Source organism: Papaver somniferum, chromosome 2 (genome assembly GCF_003573695.1).
Source record: "Papaver somniferum cultivar HN1 chromosome 2, ASM357369v1, whole genome shotgun sequence".
Taxonomy (NCBI): Eukaryota; Viridiplantae; Streptophyta; class Magnoliopsida; order Ranunculales; family Papaveraceae; genus Papaver; species Papaver somniferum.
The window spans coordinates 163,177,195-163,197,818 of NC_039359.1; the positions used below are offsets into that span (position 1 = coordinate 163,177,195).

Here is a 20,624-nt window from a genome sequence, read left to right on the forward strand (position 1 = left end):
TTTCTCTATCTCTTCCTTCCCGATTTGGCTCGATAATGAGAAAAAACAGAGAATATAAGGGTTTTGTAGGGTTTGTGAGATGACCTAAAAGCATCTAACAGCTGTTACTGAATAGGGAGAACCAGACCGTTGAATTACGAACTTGTGTATTGGTAGGCTTTGGGATATGTAAAATTAAGCGTAATAAAAACGGGGGCCTACAGTAATACCGCAAGTGCACGGTCGTCAGTTGTAGCTCGTGCAAGTACGGGTCGATCCACAGAGATCGGGTGTGTTTTGGAAGTGATTTAGCTAATTGGGTTCCTAGATTTGCTTTGGGCTTAGAAGCCTTTTGGCTTAAATTGGGCTTTGAGTGCTAATGGGTTTGTTCACAATAAAATGAACTGAGCTTGGGCTCAGTTGGTCTTTGAAGTGTAATTGGGCTTTGGCCTTTGATTGAGCTTTGGGCTCAATTTCACCCTAACAGTGAAATGGTCTTTCACAGTGATTGGGATTTGGGCTTCTGGAATGAAATGTATTGGGCTTGGCTATTGAACTAGGCCTTTGGGTTAAACAACTGGGCTTTGGTTAAGCCTGAATTGGATTGGGCTCAGCTTGATGGGCCTTTGCTTGGCTGCAGGAAGCAGCAGCAACAACAGCAGCAGCAGCACAAGTGCTGCACAGCAGCAGCAGCAGCTTGACAGAGGAAGAGAGCAATGCAGCAGTAGTGCTGCAGCAGACAACAGCAACAGCAGCAGCAGAAGGGCAGCTGCAGCAACTGCAAGGGAAGGAAAGGCAATGCAGAACAAGTGCTGCACAGCAGCTGCAGGGCAGTGGAATAAGAGAAGCAAAGCAACAGAAAATTCAGTGGCAGTGAGCCAAAGGCAATGAAGTTAAGAGGCAAAGAAACAAAGAAAATTCAAGAACAATTTAATCAAAACATGGAAAAGAAATTGTGGATGGGAAGTGCAAGGAGATGGATGAGAATTCCCTTTACCTAGCCAGTTCACCTAGGTTAAGTTTTTGTCAAATGTCTAGTTAACCAACCTTACAGCCTTAGCTAACCCCTAGTATTGGCTGTCTGTTTAAGGCACAACCAATCACAGACTAACTAGGCAGTGGCTTACTAACTAATGTAGCTGATTAATTCCTTAGAGCCACCACTGACCCCTAGCATTAGTGGTCTTCTTACAGCACCACTAATCACAAATCAGTTGGGCTTTTAGGAGTCTAACTAGCCTAAGCTATTTTAAGCTCAGCAAAAACCATCCTAATAGCTAACCATCATGGTTCAGTTGTTTTCTCACCCTAGTGGGGAATTAGAACATGTTGCAGTTAAGAGTCCTCATGGTTGACAAGCATTAAGACTCAGAATAAGAACATGTGAGTTCAACAGGGGACTTACAGGATCATGTGTAGAAACAAAACACACAAACTAGTTAACACAAACATAACATGGATAATACAATCACACACAGAACACAAACAGGAGACAACATAACATAACAATTAACATTAACAGGACATGAACTGAAATTGAGCTTGTAAATTAAAAATTAACAGAACTTGAAAGTTCTGGATGCAGGCTAATCCAAACATGGTTTTTACAACACACCCACACTACATATTTATACAATTCGAATTAGGGTTACACTTTCCCCCAAATTCCCAAAACAGTGAATTAGGGTTTTTGAAATTAAAGAAATTGACATGACAATTCTCACCCATACTCCTGCTGCTCTTCTTCCTGCTCCGCTTCATGTCTTCCATGCTGCTACGCTCCAGCTCGAGCTTCCTCTGCCTATCAACCTAGTTCATCGATTTCAAAACCCTAACAGAGAGAGGGAGTGTGAAATCAGTGAAATAGGTAGCATAGGATGATGGGGGAAGGATGGGTTTTGGTTGTATTTGATGTAGGGTGGTTGTAGTGGCTGGTAGGGATGATGGCGATGGCAGAAGGTGATGGTGATGGCAGAGCTGGTGTCTCTGCAGAGGGAAGAAGGGAGAAGAAGAAGGTGGGCTCGATGGCTAGGGCGTGTTTGTTTTGTGGGATATAAACTTAGGTGCTAGGGTGTTGAGCGAGGATAAGGATTTTTGATGTTTGGCGAATCTCGACCGTGGATGTGGAGATGAAAGATCAATCTGACGGTGAGATGAAGGGGATCCTGCAGAGACCGTTGGATTATACAATCAACAAAATTAACGACACCAGATGGAGTTAGGTGTTTAGTGTTAAGCGGAAGTATCGAGATTGATGCACAGGCAAAGAAGCGACCGTAGGATCTAAATGTGATCTAATCTGAAGGCTTGGAATTTAGGAACTATGGTGTTTTGCAGGGACTTCAGATTTTGATGCACGATGAAAGCGACCATTGGATGATGAGATGGATCCAATCTAACGGCTGAGAATGGAGGCGGGTATGGATATAGAAAATGGGTTTGGGTAAGGGTTTGGGCCTTGGGTATGCCAAGCCCATATCTTCTTTAAGAACAATTCTTCCTTATTGAGCCCATTCCTAGCTTTTTGGTCTTGTGCGCACCATTCTTTGCGGCTTCCTTGCGTATTTCTTCCGGCTTTTCACTACTCTTCAGCTCTTTTCCGCTCCGCAAGTCATCCAGACTTTATTTATTACCTAAAAATGCAAAATAAGTAAGAAAATATTTATTCTTGAAAACAATGAAAATACAGAATATGGGATAAAATGTAGAATTAATGCATAAAAGATGAGTTAAATGCCAAGAAAAATATATAGAAATATGCACTTTTTAGCACTCATCAAATACCCCCAAACCTGAATTTTACTTGTCCTCAAGTAAAACAAAACTAAGGAAATCCTACCTATACCACTGTCGCTGGTCTCTCTGCATTTAGCGTATGCACTAAGCCTTTTAAACCACTAAGTGTCCCTAGTGGACGAGTTGAAGTCTCGTGAAGGTTTACCAGAGGTGTGCCTACAAAACCTAAGGACAAAATATAAGCTCATATTCCATCAAATGTGACATGTGCAAAACAGTTAAGCTCACAGCAAAATGGAGATGTCAATCTAGCTATCGAAGGCACAATCCTAGCACTGATAACAAATAAGGACATGTGATAAGAGTGTAAAGTGTATCTACACATGTGTAAAGAAAGATCTGAAGTCATGACTACTAATCACCAAGAGATATTTTCTCAGGATAAGAACTGAGGTCGAAATCTAGCTAGCTGTCCGGACTTTACGAGAATTGTGAATGAGTTGGAGGTATTTCACAATTTCTCGCGTTGTACATCAATGGCATACACCCTCCTTGCTTATTACAACGAAACAACAAAAGATGACTATTTACATGACTCTTATTTACATTGACTACTCTCTTTTATTTGTGGAACAAGAGAGGATGGAATTGAACAATACTTGATTTTTTTGTATTTTTCTGATTTTTTTTCTGAATATATACATCGATTTTTTTTTTTTTTTTTTTTTTTTTTTTTTTTTTTAAGCACTGATACACTTTTGATACATATACAAAAGGAAACAAAAATTACATGACACTTTGCAAGAGGTAGCCCTTTTTGATGCACCCAGTTAAATTCGATGGTTGTTTTTCTTAATGTAACCTCCACCTTCTATCCCAACCAACCAAAGAACAAGCTAGTCCAGTTTCGTTCAGTATTCTAAAGTGATTGGCAATCGTAACTTCCTATCAAACACCTTGAAGATCGAGGCCATACATGTATTGGTAGATCGTGCGCGTGCAAATTTCTTATCACTATGTGAATTGTGCTAGAATCAGGGTGCCTAAATATCTAGACTAAGACTCCTAATAATTACATATTTGCACAAGAGTCAACATTTCAAGGTAAATGAGCTCCATTTTTTATGATTTTTCATTTTTTAATTTTTTTGAATTTTTATTTTTCAATTTTTTTTTTTTTGGAATTTTTCAATTTTTTCAAAAAGAAGAAGGAGTTCGTTTTTAATTATGGCAAATTATCATGGTATCTACTCTATACCCCCAAACCTAAACTAAACATTGTCCTCAATGTTTCAAAATATGGAAAGAATTAAAATGCAACATATGGAAAGGGACATGCTGAGTAGAGTAAAAGGAGAGAGAATACCCGATTTCGGCGAAAGCAGAATTAAAACTCCGTTTATTCAAGGCAAAAATCCAACATATTTCAGCCGAGATCATATTGGATTAGCAAAATATATACAAAAGGAACAAAAGGGTTTTTAAGAAATTTTAACTACTGGATTATATACAAAAAATTCACCATACACTAACAATCTAAAGAGTTGAGGATCAACCCAAAAGACAAAGTGTAGACATTTCAACAGCTTCACACATAATAACAGGAAAGAAACGCAAGTGAAACTGTGAAACAAAATGAGCTACCCCCAAACCTGGATTTTACAGAAGATATAATTTTGAAAACAAAATCGCGCAGTTTCGGGGGTTCATCATGCAAAAGGTCTAGCTCGAAATGAACTGTGCTAGGGACGGGCAAACATGCTAATTCCAACTGTGGTTCCTCAGATGTATTATACTTAGAAGCAAATAGTCCAAGAGGACTTGGGAAGCACACAGTTCCAAACCTAGGTTGGGAATTTCAGAAAAATTGGTTTTACAATTTGGTACAAACCAAATCTAGGTTGGGTGGAAGGCCAACAGATTGTGACTCGTGTAGGAGGATAGGCACATCATTACTAATCACATCAACATCTCCTAAGTCTTCTACAAGTGTCACAACATGCTCACAATCATCAAACAGTTTAGCAAGTTCACACTCAGAATCATCAACATCATCAATAAATTCATTCTCATGCATTGGCAAATCAGGAGAAATATCACAATGTGACCTAGGTAGAGAATCAGACACATCAAATATATTTTCATGCATATTAGTGTCTACAGAAGATTCAACTATTCCTATGTCATGTTCATCTTCACAGAATAATTGTACGAATCCCATGTCAATATCAAAATCATATGAATTACAATGAGTATTAGAAAAAAAACATTCATGAAGGTCGAGGGCGAGAAGCCATATGTTTTTGAACCAACAGGTTCCACAATATTTTCATGTTCTTCTAACATATCATCATAATCATCATAATCATCATCATGGTAGCATGCATATTGGTCCTCATTAACAGTGGTGGTGTCGTTAGTCAATTCATGTTCCTCTAAATTAGGTTCATATTCAACATCATTTACATGAATGGGACTAGACACTTCATTAGGGACAACATACATTTCCTCATGAATTTCCTCCTTTTGTAGGTGAAGCAAAATCTGATCTAAATATGCCTGAATTCGTGATGTAGATCTATCGAAGTTTTGCTCACTAAGTCTTAAAGCTTCTGTGGTGGAGTCTAAATTCATGGGAGTACAAAATTCTTCATGTTCAAATTGTGGTGAATGGTACATGTATGCATGGTCATTAGGGTCTACAAAATATTGATCGCAACCCTCAAAGGATATGATTATGGTCCCAATGACTACCATTCTCACAATTCATGGGCATTTCATACATTGGATTTTCTCTTGATGGCCTAAAATTATGCAAAATATGACAATGCTCAACAGGGTGGTCTAAACTACCACATGCGGGACATGCATAGATTTCAGGTTGCCTAAGAAAATTAGATGTGACAGATTCCTCATGTGATTGCATTTCTAAAGCTGCGATTCGAGCTTCTAATTGATCCATCAGAGATGATTGTGTGAGTGAGGCACTAGCAAAATGTTCATTTTCACGTTGCGATAAATGATGCATGTATGAATAGTCATTAGGGTTCATGTATTGCGGCTCGGGACTTTGAAAATGTCCATAATAATTCCTATAACTATTGACATCATGGTCTGTGGGAGGTTCATAACGTGAAGTTTGTCCATACGCAAGTTCTCTAAGGGATTCGTTGTATTCCCCAACAGTAGAAAAAGATCTATACATGATTGGGCTCTAAGCTCAAAATTTGGTTTTTAAGGGATTGGACTTTTTGGAAAAATTTGGTTTTGTTGGGAAAAATTTGGTTTTGGCGGGAGACATTTGGTTTTAATGGGAAAAAGAAAAATTTTGGTTTTTAATGTGGGAGCAGAATAAAATTTGGTTTTTAAAATCTGGGAGCAAGTAAATTTTTTTTTTTTTTTTTTTTTTTAAATAATAAAAAGAAGAAAATAAAAATTTGGTTTTTGAAATGGGAGCAAGCCCACTGTGCAAGCCTCTAATGAAATGAAGGCTGCGGCCTACGAAAATCCAAGTTTTAATTTTTGAAAGTTTAATTTGGCCCAGTTGGTTAAGGCCCGACGTTTGTTTTAAAACTTTGGTTTCGAGGTCCACTTACAAGTCCACAACCAGTTATAAGCTCAGCTGGGTTTAAACCCAGAGTCCAAAATACAAGTCCAATGGAAGAATTTAAACAAGCCCACACAAAATAAATACAAGCCCCCAAATTAAACAAACAAGCCCACAAATAAATTATTACAAACCCAAAATAGAAAAATAAAAAGCCCAAAAAATTGGGTTAATTATTACAAGCCCACAATTAAAAATTTGGAAGCCCACAGGTTGGGTTCTCTCAATGGAATGGGTTTAGGCTTACCTTTTTAGCACAGCCCAGCTGCTCTGATATTGTTGCAAAAACCCAGTTGGGTTTTGGTTCTTTTCCTTGGTGGCGTCCCAGCAGAGGAAAAACAGGTTCAGAACGGCAGGTCCAACAGCAAATGAAATGAAGCAGATGCAGATGCAAATGCTATGCAATGAAATACAAAATAGCTACGAAAAACACAGATAAAACACAGCACCAATCCCCGGCAGCGGCGCCAAAAACTTGGTAGGCCCGGAATGTATAATTAAGCGAATAAAAACGGGGGCCTACAGTAATACCGCAAGTGCACGGTCGTCAGTTGTAGCTCGTGCAAGTACGGGTCGATCCACAGAGATCGGGTGTGTTTTGGAAGTGATTTAGCTAATTGGGTTCCTAGATTTGCTTTGGGCTTAGAAGCCTTTTGGCTTAAATTGGGCTTGAGTACTAATGGGTTTGTTCACAATAAAATGAACTGAGCTTGGGCTCAGTTGGTCTTTGAAGTGTAATTGGGCTTTGGACTTTGATTGAGCTTTGGGCTCAATTTCACCCTAACAGTGAAATGGTCTTTCACAGTGATTGGGCTTTGGGCTTCTGGAATGAAATGTATTGGGCTTGGCTATTGAACTAGGCCTTTGGGTTAAACAACTGGGCTTTGGTTAAGCCTGAATTGGATTGGGCTCAGCTTGATGGGCCTTTGCTTGGCTGCAGGAAGCAGCAGCAACAACAGCAGCAGCAGCACAAGTGCTGCACAGCAGCAGCAGCAGCTTGACAGAGGAAGAGAGCAATGCAGCAGTAGTGCTGCAGCAGACAACAGCAACAGCCAGCAGAAGGGCAGCTGCAGCACAACTGCAAGGGAAGGAAAGGCAATGCAGAACAAGTGCTGCACAGCAGCTGCAGGGCAGTGGAATAAGAGAAGCAAAGCAACAGAAAATTCAGTGGCAGTGAGCCAAAGGCAATGAAGTTAAGAGGCAAAGAAACAAAGAAAATTCAAGAACAATTTAATCAAAACATGGAAAAGAAATTGTGGATGGGAAGTGCAAGGAGATGGATGAGAATTCCCTTTACCTAGCCAGTTCACCTAGGTTAAGTTTTTGTCAAATGTCTAGTTAACCAACCTTACAGCCTTAGCTAACCCCTAGTATTGGCTGTCTGTTTAAGGCACAACCAATCACAGACTAACTAGGCAGTGGCTTACTAACTAATGTAGCTGATTAATTCCTTAGAGCCACCACTGACCCCTAGCATTAGTGGTCTTCTTACAGCACCACTAATCACAAATCAGTTGGGCTTTTAGGAGTCTAACTAGCCTAAGCTATTTTAAGCTCAGCAAAAACCATCCTAATAGCTAACCATCATGGTTCAGTTGTTTTCTCACCCTAGTGGGGAATTAGAACATGTTGCAGTTAAGAGTCCTCATGGTTGACAAGCATTAAGACTCAGAATAAGAACATGTGAGTTCAACAGGGGACTTACAGGATCATGTGTAGAAACAAAACACACAAACTAGTTAACACAAACATAACATGGATAATACAATCACACACAGAACACAAACAGGAGACAACATAACATAACAATTAACATTAACAGGACATGAACTGAAATTGAGCTTGTAAATTAAAAATTAACAGAACTTGAAAGTTCTGGATGCAGGCTAATCCAAACATGGTTTTTTCAACAACAACACACTACATATTTATACAATTCGAATTAGGGTTACACTTTCCCCCAAATTCCCAAAACAGTGAATTAGGGTTTTTGAAATTAAAGAAATTGACATGACAATTCTCACCCATACTCCTGCTGCTCTTCTTCCTGCTCCGCTTCATGTCTTCCATGCTGCTACGCTCCAGCTCGAGCTTCCTCTGCCTATCAACCTAGTTCATCGATTTCAAAACCCTAACAGAGAGAGGGAGTGTGAAATCAGTGAATAGGTAGCATAGGATGATGGGGGGAAGGATGGGTTTTGGTTGTATTTGATGTAGGGTGGTTGTAGTGGCTGGTAGGGATGATGGCGATGGCAGAAGGTGAGATGATGGCAGAGCTGTTCTCTGCAGAGGGAAGAAGGGAGAAGAAGAAGGTGGGCTCGATGGCTAGGGCGTGTTTGTTTTGTGGGATATAAACTTAGGTGCTAGGGTGTTGAGCGAGGATAAGGATTTTTGATGTTTGGCGAATCTCGACCGTGGGATGTGGAGATGAAAGATCAATCTGACGGTGAGATGAAGTGGATCCTGCAGAGACCGTTGGATTATACAATACAACAAAATTAACGACACCAGATGGAGTTAGGTGTTGTAGTGTTAAGCGGAAGTATCGAGATTTGATGCACAGGCAAAGAAGCGACCGTAGGATCTAAATGTGATCTAATCTGAAGGCTTGGAATTTAGGAACTATGGTGTTTTGCAGGGACTTCAGATTTTGATGCACGATGAAGAAGCGACCATTGGATGATGAGATGGATCCAATCTAACGGCTGAGAATGGAGGCGGGTATGGATATAGAAAATGGGTTTGGGTAAGGGTTTTGGGCCTTGGGTATGCCAAGCCCATATCTTCTTTAAGAACAATTCTTCCTTATTGAGCCCATTCCTAGCTTTTTGGTCTTGTGCGCACCATTCTTTGCGGCTTCCTTGCGTAATTTCTTCCGGCTTTTCACTACTCTTCAGCTCTTTTCCGCTCCGCAAGTCATCCAGACTTTATTTATTACCTAAAAATGCAAAATTAAGTAAGAAAAATATTTATTCTTGAAAACAATGAAAATACAGAATATGGGATAAAATGTAGAATTAATGCATAAAAGATGAGTTAAATGCCAAGAAAAATATATAGAAATATGCACTTTTTAGCACTCATCATGTATTATCCTGTTAATAGCCGTTAATAGTACCCGTGAAATTCATTTCATGCCCACCTTGCGGGGCACACTGAAGTAGAGCTGGCAAACGAGTGAGCCAGGGCTGGCTTGTAACGAGTACACGGGTTCGGGTTAAAACGGGCCAAAACCTGCGGGTCGATATTCTTCACGGGTGTTCTTTTCTTCAACCCGCGCCCGTAATGGGCAAAACTTGCGGGTTTACGGGTTAGCCCGACTTGTTTAATTAATGTTGAAATTAAAACTTAATTAAGTTAATTAGTGGTCCTGTTTAAGCTTTTATCATCTTCAAATTTCAAATCTTTATCCAACACAAAAACCAAACACAGATCCATTCAATTTCAACATAAAAAATCACAGACAGATCCATTCAACACAAAGCAAAACCCATCTTTTCTGTTCAATTTCTGAAACTCCATCTTCTTCTTGGATGATTGAATTCCCACTTTTTAGCTTGTGTTGCTTCTGCTTGTGCTCCTTCCCCCTCGATTAGCGGGAAACAATCCACCATTACTCACCAACGGCATTGTCACATGTTTTGGAAACTGAAATTGGGGTTTTGGTATCTGCAATTGATTGAACAAGGAATCAGAGATGATAGAGGAAGAACTTTTTTGGCCATCTTGCAAATGTATTGCAAACACGGGATTAAGAAACAATGCTAGTGTAAATATGCTTTTACAATGACAAAGCATGGATTCAAAACAACTCCAGGCTAATTAAATCAAAGTGTATAACAAATGGGAAAAATATGCTATGATAGTGGAGGAAGTATACACTTCTCAATTAGCAAGTCCAACACAGTTAACTTGCGTAGACATTCTGTACTACTAATATATATGGTTTTCGGATTATTGTGTAAGGGGAAATGGTTTCCATGTGAGATGGAGTTTTGACTAAGGGGGAGTGATACATATCACCATAGTATTATTGTTGAAGTTGTGATACAATTGGACTTTGACGTTGTGTAATAATACTATGACACTGTATAACAATGATCGAGACCGATGCTTTCTCATTGTTATAGCTACGAATCTTCAACAATGGTGATGCTAAACTTACAATCTTTGGGATCATTGGAGTACTTAGAAGTGACGAAGATTTCGAGGATTATTGAAGATTAGACATGTGGAATAGGAGCTACTAAAGTTTTTTTTATCTTTTTTTGTATTCCATATGTATTGATAGTTTTGTCACTAAAATTGACAAAGGGGGAGATTGTTATAGCATTGCTCGGTCGAACTCGCATGCGTTTCTATCTCAAGCATGTTTGTCAATGTTAGTGATCAAAACTATAAGTCTTGATTTCTAGTCTATTATAGCTAAGTCTCGGACTAGGATTGAAAGTGTAATTGAGCTCAAGAAATTCATGGCGATTCCCCATAAATGAAACGAAGAACAATTTAAAACCATTAATCATAATAAAAAATCATTGTTCAGAAAATCTAGTTAACTGAATAAATAAAATAAACGACTAAAACAAAACCCTAACTTCCCATTTGTTAAAGATACTAGATACTTTCGTTCCATAAAAATCGGGAATCACAGTAACAACTTGAGGCTTGTTTGTTTCAGCGCAAACAAATTTCTTAATAGTAATACTAAGTACACCAGCATAAACACAAGCTGAAACTCTGTGAGGATTAGCATCAAATGGTAATCTGAACTTACAGTTAACATTCTTAATCTTTCTTTGCATTTGAATATAATTGACTACTCCAGACTCTTCATTAGCTTTGCGATCTGCACGAACATTAGTGTCTTCGATTTGAACTTCGATACCACTGTCACGAAGCCCGGGAACGTCAACGATGTACACGTATTTGTTTGGATATTCTTTGACATCTACTGGTGTTGAATATGATATTACTGGTTTCACATCTGCTATTGGGAAGTTACAGAAAGTTTTGAGAAAGTGATTTTTTAGGGTTTGTTCTTGTTTCTTCTCTTATTAACCTATATATATAGTCACTCAAAATTCATTTTGGCGGTAAATCGGGGAAAAGATGGACCCAAATTGGGCTTAGTTATGGGACGTGGCTTGCTTTTAACTGTTATTCCTGTAGTGAACCAGCATTCAGCCAAATGGTTTCCTTATCAAGAGTCAGATGTGGTTAGGAACTTGGGATGTCCACAGTGCGTGCACAGGTATGCATCAAAAACGGCATGCACCCTTCGCAATGTTGTCCATTAAGATTGCAGAGAACCATTATTTCACTTGTCTTCATTATTTCCAGGTACTTAAATATCAGCCAAGCAGTTAGACCAGGTGTCTAGAAAACAGTTGAACCGAGTACTAGTAGTTTTTTTTTGTTCTTTTTTTTTATCAGCATGAGCATGCAACAAGAAATCACTAGAGAGATCTCTATTTGAATCAACAAAAACTAATGCTTAGTTGGGACCTAAATCCAAGATCTTCAGCAGGAAATTGGAACTGAAGGATTTTTACCTCATCAAATATTCGCCTTAATCTACCTGGCCTCAATGACCCACGTGATTGTTTTCATCAAGAGCGGTTCTGAAACTTGTGCAAACCTGTCCAGAAGATTCCATCCGAGATTGCTTTTTCGTAAACCAGTGGAGAGTATGAAAACAAATTCACTACTAATTATTCGTTGTACTTCTAAAAGAGCATAGGTACTAAGAGTATGAAATTGCGTACAACAAGTATGGAATTGGAAGGTGTTAGAACTTCTATTTACAAAAACAGATGGTTTTAGCCTAATCTAACGGTTTTGAATTACCTTTTTCCACCGATCAACGGTTCATATTACTTTCAAAATGTAAGAAAGGATGGATATAATTCGTGGCTGAAAATGCAGCTGTCTTACACGCCCTCATCCAACGTCCCAGATTCAATGTCTTAATCTCTTCCCCTTTAATTTCCATCGGTTACTCCTAGGGTTTTCATCCGTAACGGGATGACAACCATGATTCCCTTTAATTCAAAGCAGAATAACCGTTCATACGTTACCCATTAACAACATCGTTATCAATTGTTCTACATAAACCCCTAAATATTATCTTTCACAGGTTCCCAATGCTTTCCAGTCTTCTTTTTCTATGTCAAGATTTATTCATGTAAGTTTATGTAATTTTGGTATTTTTCTAGGGAAATCGATATCTATGATTTTAATAGTTTTGTTACTATCCAGTTAACCCATCTCTAAGTTTAGGGTTTAAAATTACCCGCTGATTTTTTGTTTCCTTAGTTTTTGGTTTATACATATCACTGGAAAATTGATTTGAAAGTCATAATCACTGGAAAATTATTCGGAAAATGGGTCATTTGTCCAAATATTTTTAAAACATGGTTCAAATGGACGAGTAAAAATCAGTATGGGTGAAATGGACAAAAAAAATAGCAAAGATGAAACGGAAAATTGGTCATTTGTCCAAATATTTTTAAAACATGGTTCTAATGGACGAGTAAAAATCAGTATGGATGAAATGGACACAAAAAAATAGCAAGAATGAAACTGGATTCATCCTGGCTTAAACTTAAAAAAGAGCGAGGATGAAACTGGATGCATCCTGATGTAAATTAAAAATAAGAAAAAATATTTGAAAATGGGTAGGATGAAATTGTTTACATCCTGGCTATCTTTACATTCTCGTCCATTTAAACAATATCAAATTTTACATGTCTTTTTCACCCAGGAATTGTTGATTTTGGTCTTTTTAACCAATTTTGTGAAGATGAAACTAGATTCATCCTGGCTTAAACTCAAAAAATAGCGAGGATGAAACTGGATCCTGTGTAAATTTAAAATAAGAAAAAGTATTTGAAAATAGGCAGGATGAAACTGTTTGCATCCTGGCTATTTTTACATTTTTGTCCATTCAAACAATATCAAAATCTAAATTTCCTTTTCACCCAGGAATTGTTGGTTTTAGTCTTTTTAACCCATCTTGTGAAAATTAATTATCTATCACTTAGTTGTTGTGAGTTTTCAGAGATAAAATAATATTTATGCCCTCATCAGGGGATGAACTGTACGCGTTAATTGCTATTTGTTTTTCATCTGTACAGTAGTAGGTCTTTCAGGCCCTTAAGAACTTGAGCAAAGAAAATTTTGAAGTGACTAAACGATTGCAAAAACTTTGAAATCCATCATGTTGTTGATGCTTCAAGCCGCAGAAGATACAGTCGTGAATGTTAATACCGAACCTACCTTTAAAAATATTCTTATACATCGGTAAATTCTTTGTATTTATCTCGAAATTTATCGAATGTAAAATTCTCTAATTGTAATATCAAATTTCATATATTCTTGATTTACAGATTAAAAAGAGTTGATTATTCGAGCATAAGGAACAATGATCAGTTTTGTGTAACAAATCTCAGTAAGGGTAGCACCATAGATGTTGGATCAAATGTATGTTATGAGTCGTTTGTCAGGAGGTTTACAACTACTTTGAATTGTAAGTTCTCTTATATACTTTAGCTCTTTTATCTTTTATGTAGTCGGAAATAAGATCTTTGGTTGTAGTGAGGAGGCTTTGCTGACCAATGAAAATTCCTTCTATCCATGTTGAGCATACGGCATATGATAAAGTGAGTTATTTCATCTAGCAAGACGACCTTCTCTGACAACCAATTTCAAATAGCAATTGTAGTTTTGCTCGAAGTGGTTGTTCTATCTTCAGGTGCACATATACCGCACATGAATTTCATTTGTTAGTATTTTTCTGATTTTTTTTTCCCATAACTCCTTACAGTGTGAAATAGCACGTGTCATTTAAGCAAGCGATCTCAACTATGAGCAGCAATGTTTCCTCTATGTTGTGCTTGACGGATGGAGGCTGGTAAGTTCATCATGTTGTCAATGATCCCAGGAAAATGTGGAGCTGCAACAGATCATACATGGTACATATAAGACAGCCAGATTTTATTTTGTGTAAATTGACCTTTAGGTATTTGTTGATTAAACTATTTTATATTGTTGTATAAGTAAAACTAAATACTCAAATTAGTTATATATATATAAAGGTCATTTTGTGCGTTAAAATTTCACTCTTCGATCACCGGTTTTCAAATAATGGGCTATGCGGTTCAATAATTGCACGGGAAACACACTTAAAGGTAATGTTTGTGCTCTGTTTAGATTAATTATGCAATTGTCTGTGCGTGTTTTTTTCTCAAGAAAAATCCGTTTTTTGTTTACCTGATTTCCTTTCTTTGCCCAGTGCCCACTCATAGGTGGCTTGACTAACATAGAGTGGATATCCAGCTAACCGCTTATAGTATGTTTGTGCATGGTTTTGATAGTCTAGGCTAGACATGTCTATAGTACTTTTGTACACTTAGCTGCCTATTAGGTGTGATTAAAGACTTGAACTTGGTCATCTTTTACTTTGTAATCTTTGAAAATGCACTAAGGCTTGGTCGTACAAACCTGCTATGCCAATTTTAAGTGAATAATTTGCTGGCATGTACGTCGTCGCACAACATTTTGGAAATCCTCAATTCAGCCTCTTTATATTTTTGTTTCTTCCCCCGGGTGTTGTGGAATGTGTGTTGAAGCTAATAATTTTTTTGGTATCTTACGTAAGCCAAGATTGGTGGAGCCTTAATGCATCATATATAATTGGACCTTATCATGAACATGCATATTTTCTGATATTCTTATGTTGATGAGGTTACCTTGCAGATCTCCATGGAATACCATCACTGCACTCACATCTATATTGGTTAAAACCCACGCACTTGGTAGTATTTCCTTCAAATTGTTTCTTTATTTTGAAGAATCTGTAATCTGTAAGATGTTGGGAAAAGGTACAAGGTTCAGTTGTAGTAGTAGTTAGGAACCCTGTTACACAGTACCGGCAATAATTTTTGAGTATGATGTTCCTTATGAATAAGTTTGGCTTAGATGATGGCATATTGTGGTACTACGACATCCTAAATGTAATCATTTTGTTTATTAATGAAAATATAGCCCTTTGGTTTGGAAAAGAAAAAGCAGGCACATGTAGAGTTCTAAGGTTGGTTTGGTGTATCCCATAAAGAGTGAATCTGTAGGTGTCTGCTTTTTTGAGCATCAAATGAAATAGACAGCAGAGAGCAGACTGTCGGGTTGTGGTGTAAGGACCAACGATGTGGATATGGATTAAGAAGCATTAAATTGATAGGAATACGGCATAGCATAGATTGAGTTGGTGTTTGATGTGCGCACAATGCCACACTTTTACCGTTTTATGCTCTTTGTTCAAAAACATTGCCCACCTATCAAATATTGGCGATCCATTATCATTAACAAGAAGAAACTACGTGGGTGCTATCAAGGGAGCCAGGTAGGGGTGTGCATAAAATCAGGAACCGCGGATTTCATCTGCAACCGTCCGCAAAATTGCGGGTGAAAACCAATCCGCAAGAGTCTTTGGACCGGATACGGATGAGTTTTCAAATCTACAAGGTTTAGCGGTTTGGTTGCGGTTGGTTTTGTAAATCCGCGGATTCACCCGCACCGTAGGTTATAACAAAAAAAAAAAGATAAAACCCAGTTAAATAACGCCCGGCAAAACAAAGTTTATGAGCCTCCAGCCGGTGCCATGTGTTTTGCTATTTAACCTAACGGAATTTGCTTTGAAATGAAACGAACTGAAGTTCCCCTTCGCCCAATTTCATGATAGTTTCAGTCAAATATCTTTTGATTTTTTTGAATGGTGTTCATAACTACATTATGGAATTCTCCTTTCGGCTTATTAGTCCCTGAATACTGATTGTACTCCAAATCAGTTACTTTGTTTTTCATTATTATGCACGCAAGTTGTTTGATGAAATGCCTAACATAGCATGTCCAAAAATTCCTTCACCGGTTTTGTTTGTTTACTTTTTTTTTTTCTTCTGACTAAATTCGCGGTTAAACCGCATCCGATCCGCATTACCCGCTGATCCGCGAATGTGAAATACGCGGGTGATTGTGCCGGTCACGATTCAATTTTCCAAATCCGCAATTTTGACGGTTTGGTTGCGAGTGACCCCTAATCCGCAACCGTCCGTCCGTTGCACATCCCTAGAGCCAGGTAAATCAGGACTAGAATATCTAAAATGACTTATCTAGGAGCCAGATGGGCTCTAAGTTGGCTCAGTCACGTGCTACTGGTGTATCTAGATATTAATGAGCACACTAATAGCGTGTTCGTTTCGGGTAATTGGGAGCCCAGTAATTGGATTCCAAGGGAATAGGCCCAATTCCCCTGAACCGAACAGCCCAAAAAAATTTAGAATTGGATTTCTAAGGAATCCAATTCCCTCCTATGGGCTCTATTCTATTGCATTGGTGGGTGGGTGGAAAGGAATTTGATTCCGTAAAAAACAAAGGGAATTGAGCGAAAATTACGAATCTGTCCCTCTGAAAACAAAATCTGAATCTGGTATTCATTTTTCATTTCTAACCATTTCGTTTGAGATCGAGAGAGAAGAAGAGATCGAGAGAGAAGAAGAAAGAAACCACTGAAGAATGAGAGATGGAGAAATACGATGATTAGGTTAGGGTTTTAACTTCTCGTATTTTCTTTCTTCTCTATCTGTATGTAATTTCATTTTTTTTTAACTGCTCGTTTTATTAGGGTTTTGATTTCTTTTCAGTTTGTTGCAGGAATGATTGATTAAAAGACCAATTATCATCTCAATTGGATTTGCGGCTTTGTGATAATCGGTCATCAACTCAGGAACAATAATTTCTTCCACAAGAACTCTAACTTTCATTTTCAACAGTACCTATTTCTTCTTTTCCCGACTCAATCAACTACAGTATTATCAGCGTTTCCCTTTGATTCAACTAATAAGAACTTTCAAGGTATAATTCGTTCACCAATTTCATTTAAATTGATTTCGGTAATTTTTTAGTTTTATGATAAAATTAGCTTATGCATGTGTATGTTGGGTTTATGATATAATCCATGAAATCATCTTTTAACTATCCCTTGATTGTGTTGTGTTTTTTTGACAATGAAAAACTAACTTAGATTATGCTCTTTTTTTTCCTGAAAAACTTTTGATATTTGACTTGAGACCTATATTGAGTCACCCTGTGGCTGTATGATTGTTTACTGTTTTATCATCCGTGTCTGTATAGTCATGTATGGTTGACCATTTTGTTCTTATCCTTTTCAAATTCAGACCCACTTCCAGTATGGCACCTCTAGTCTTGACAAAAAAAAGGAAACTTGAAATGATGACAGACAATATCCGAACAACGATGGATGTTGTAACTTTATTTTACATTTATTTCTATTCATATTCTTGCGTCATCAAAGCAGTGTGTTAAGAGCTAATGATCGTTTTGAATTAACTATGGTACGATTGTGGGTGATGGAAGATTTGGTATACAAAAGTGACACCAAATGTAAATCCCAACTTCGTCTCGATAGACGCACTTTTAGAATTCTTTGTCATAAGTTGCGCACTTTTAGTGGACTAGAAGATAATAGGAATTGTGATGTCGAAGAAATGGTGGCGATATTTTTATATGTAATTGTGCATCACCATAAGAATAGAGTTGTGGGTTTTCAATTCAAGCGATCAGGAGATACGATTAGTAGACATGTGAACACGGTGTTAAAAGGAGTTATTAGGCTTCAAGGAGAGTTGTTAAAAGAACCGGTAGCAGTCTCTACAAGTTCTGTTGACCATAGATGGAACTTCTTTAAGGTATGAGATTGTCTCAAATGAAATATTATAACCTTTTTAACCTTATATGTCATGAATATTAACACTTGGTTTTTCGTATCACTAATGAACTATTAACATCAACTTGTTTACCTTTAGAACTGCCTAGGGGCATTAGATGGAACACATATTAGTGTCCACGTTGCAACAGCTGACAAGCCTAGGTATCGTACAAGGAAAAGCGCAATTGCTACCAATGTCTTAGGTGTATGTTCTCAATACTTGGAGGTTATATATGTATATCCTGTATGGGAAGGATCAGCTGCTGATTCTCGTGTTCTTATGGAAGCCATTTACAAAAAAAAATGGCTTAAAAGTTCCACATGGTAAGTTTGTTAGAGTATTATAACTTGAATCTGCGGATTAGCGAGTGTTTTTCATGTTTTTTATTAAGATAGTGATGGTTGTGTACATGCTTACTTGTTTAGGTTACTATTACCTTGTTGATGCCGGTTATCCAAATAGTGGAGGATTTCTTGCTCCCTTTAGAGGTCAACGTTATCATTTGAAGGAATGGGGGCGAGATCGTTTAGAACCCAGGACAGCTGAAGAATTGTTCAATATGAAACATTGTAGGGCTAGGAATGTGATTGAAAGAGTTTTTGGATTGTTGAAAATGAGATGGGAAATACTTAGGGGTCCCTCATGGTATCCTGTGAACATACATTGCCGTTTTATCATGGCCTGTTGTTTGATACATAACCTTATTAGGAGAGAAATGCCTATGGATGAATTTTTACCGGAAGATGAATATGAAGATGGACCAATTAATTTGGTTTCTCCTCAAGAAAGTCGAATGATCGAACATGTCGATTCCTCGAATTATTGGGATGTTCAGAGAAAGGAGTTAGCTGATCAAATGTGGGAAAGATGGACTGCACGTAGATGTAGGCGCATATTTAGTTAAAATGATTTCATCATTTTCCTGTATTAGCTTACATTTTTTATCACTTTCATTTGTACTGAACTGTTACAAGAACAAGGTTTATTACTTATCTTCTAATGGTATAGTAAGGGGGATGGTTCATTTCAGATTTATTTTTGCAAATGGTTGATTTTTGTCTCTATCTTATAGTATCTGTGTGAGTTTGATAGCAGCAATGACTACTATGTTTTCCGCCTTTACAACAATCACAGGTGATGAAATCTCACTGTTAATCTGTGAGTTACTATGGTTCATTTCCTTGTTCCATTTGAAGTTAAACTACTTATGAAATTATCTTGACATAATTTGGTTGTAAACAGGCAAGTAATGGCACCTCATCGGAGTTGGGTACAAGCTGAAGATGACATATTAGTTGATGTTTTGACGGAACTTGCACTTGATGGCAAGTGGAAGAGTGATACAGGATTTAAATCTGGCTATTTGAAAGTGATTGAGCAAAAATTAGCTGAGAAACTACCCAATTCCGGGTTAAGTACTACCAACATTGATTCGAGAATAAAGACTTTGAAGAAGCATTCAATGGCAATCAACGAAATGCTAAGTTATGGAAGTGGTTTTGAATGGGATTATGTCAACAATAAGCTTGTGTGCGAGAAGAATTTATTTGATGAATGGGCTAAGGTAATTTCAAACCATTATTTAATATATTCCTTTCTATTTAATTAGTTGTGTCTCTAATTTCTCCTCTAATCACTATTCGAAGTTTGAGATTGAGCTACCTTATGAACCATGTAGTGTGAACAGTGTAAGTATATTTAGTGAATTTGGTAACGATGACCATTATAGGCATCAATTGATGGTGATAATAACTAGACCTTGTGGTGGGATAAGGTCTCTGTGTATGGACTTTGAGGAAGTCAAGGCTTGAATGCGCAGTAGTAAGTTTACTATTCTACATCTTTGTGTTACTGCACTGTTACTCAATTGTTACTCAACTGATACTCAGTGCACTGTTTATTTTAACTGCACTGATACTCACCATTCACCTGTGTCTTCACTAACTAATATCATGGGTGTAGCTTCTGCATTCGCGTTAATAACACTGCCTCTGGCAAGTCCGCAATTTCATTTTGCATTTGTTTCGTTTCATTTATGAACTGTGAGTTTCTAGTTTAATTTTGTCCAGTTTGTTGTTCTTATTTTTTGAAGTCCCAATTTGTGGATTTTGCAGTCTCATCCAAGTATAAAGGGAGTGTATGGGAAAGTTTTTCCTCATTTGGACGCATTGGTTAAAATATTTGCTGAAGATAGAGCAAATGGTAAAGGAGTTGCTTCTTTAGATGAAGAGTTGGAAGAGATAGATAAAGAAGATGAGCAAGAAAGGGAGAACGAAACAAAACAGGAAACTGAACAAGAAACAGAACGCGAACAAAGTAACCAATCTGGATCAGTGGACGAAGCCAATAATAGTAATGATAAAGGTAGGAGGAGGAAGAGGGTTAGATCATCTTCTTTGGATGTTGGAGATGGTGAATCAAGTGGTGATTCGAATGGTCTTAATCTGATGGCTAATTCTTTCAGCAAGTTTGTATCAGGCACTCTTTCACATTTTGAAGCAATTCGTAGTACATTGGCC

The 20,624-nt window shown here is 37.7% G+C and overlaps 1 protein-coding gene across 1 annotated transcript; it reads right to left on the bottom strand.

Moving 5' to 3' along the window:
- Positions 1–10,899: 10,899 nt before the first annotated feature.
- LOC113352372 (17.1 kDa class II heat shock protein-like) lies at positions 10,900–14,711 on the bottom strand. Its single transcript, XM_026596196.1, has 2 exons — positions 14,594–14,711; positions 10,900–11,306 (listed from the first exon to the last, which is right to left on the bottom strand). Exons 1-2 carry the CDS (start codon positions 14,709–14,711, stop codon positions 10,900–10,902), a joined length of 525 nt encoding a protein of 174 aa, XP_026451981.1.
- Between the last annotated feature and the right edge of the window lie 5,913 nt (positions 14,712–20,624).

Bases quoted from the DNA above. Each gene is read 5' to 3' on its own strand.
- LOC113352372 (XM_026596196.1), bottom strand. From the start codon at position 14,711: ATGTCTAGCCTAGACTATCAAAACCATGCACAAACATACTATAAGCGG. The intron at 11,307-14,593 runs GTAAACAAAAAA...TCCCAATAGCAG, and splicing joins GGGCAAAGAAAGGAAATCAG to ATGTGAAACCAGTAATATCA.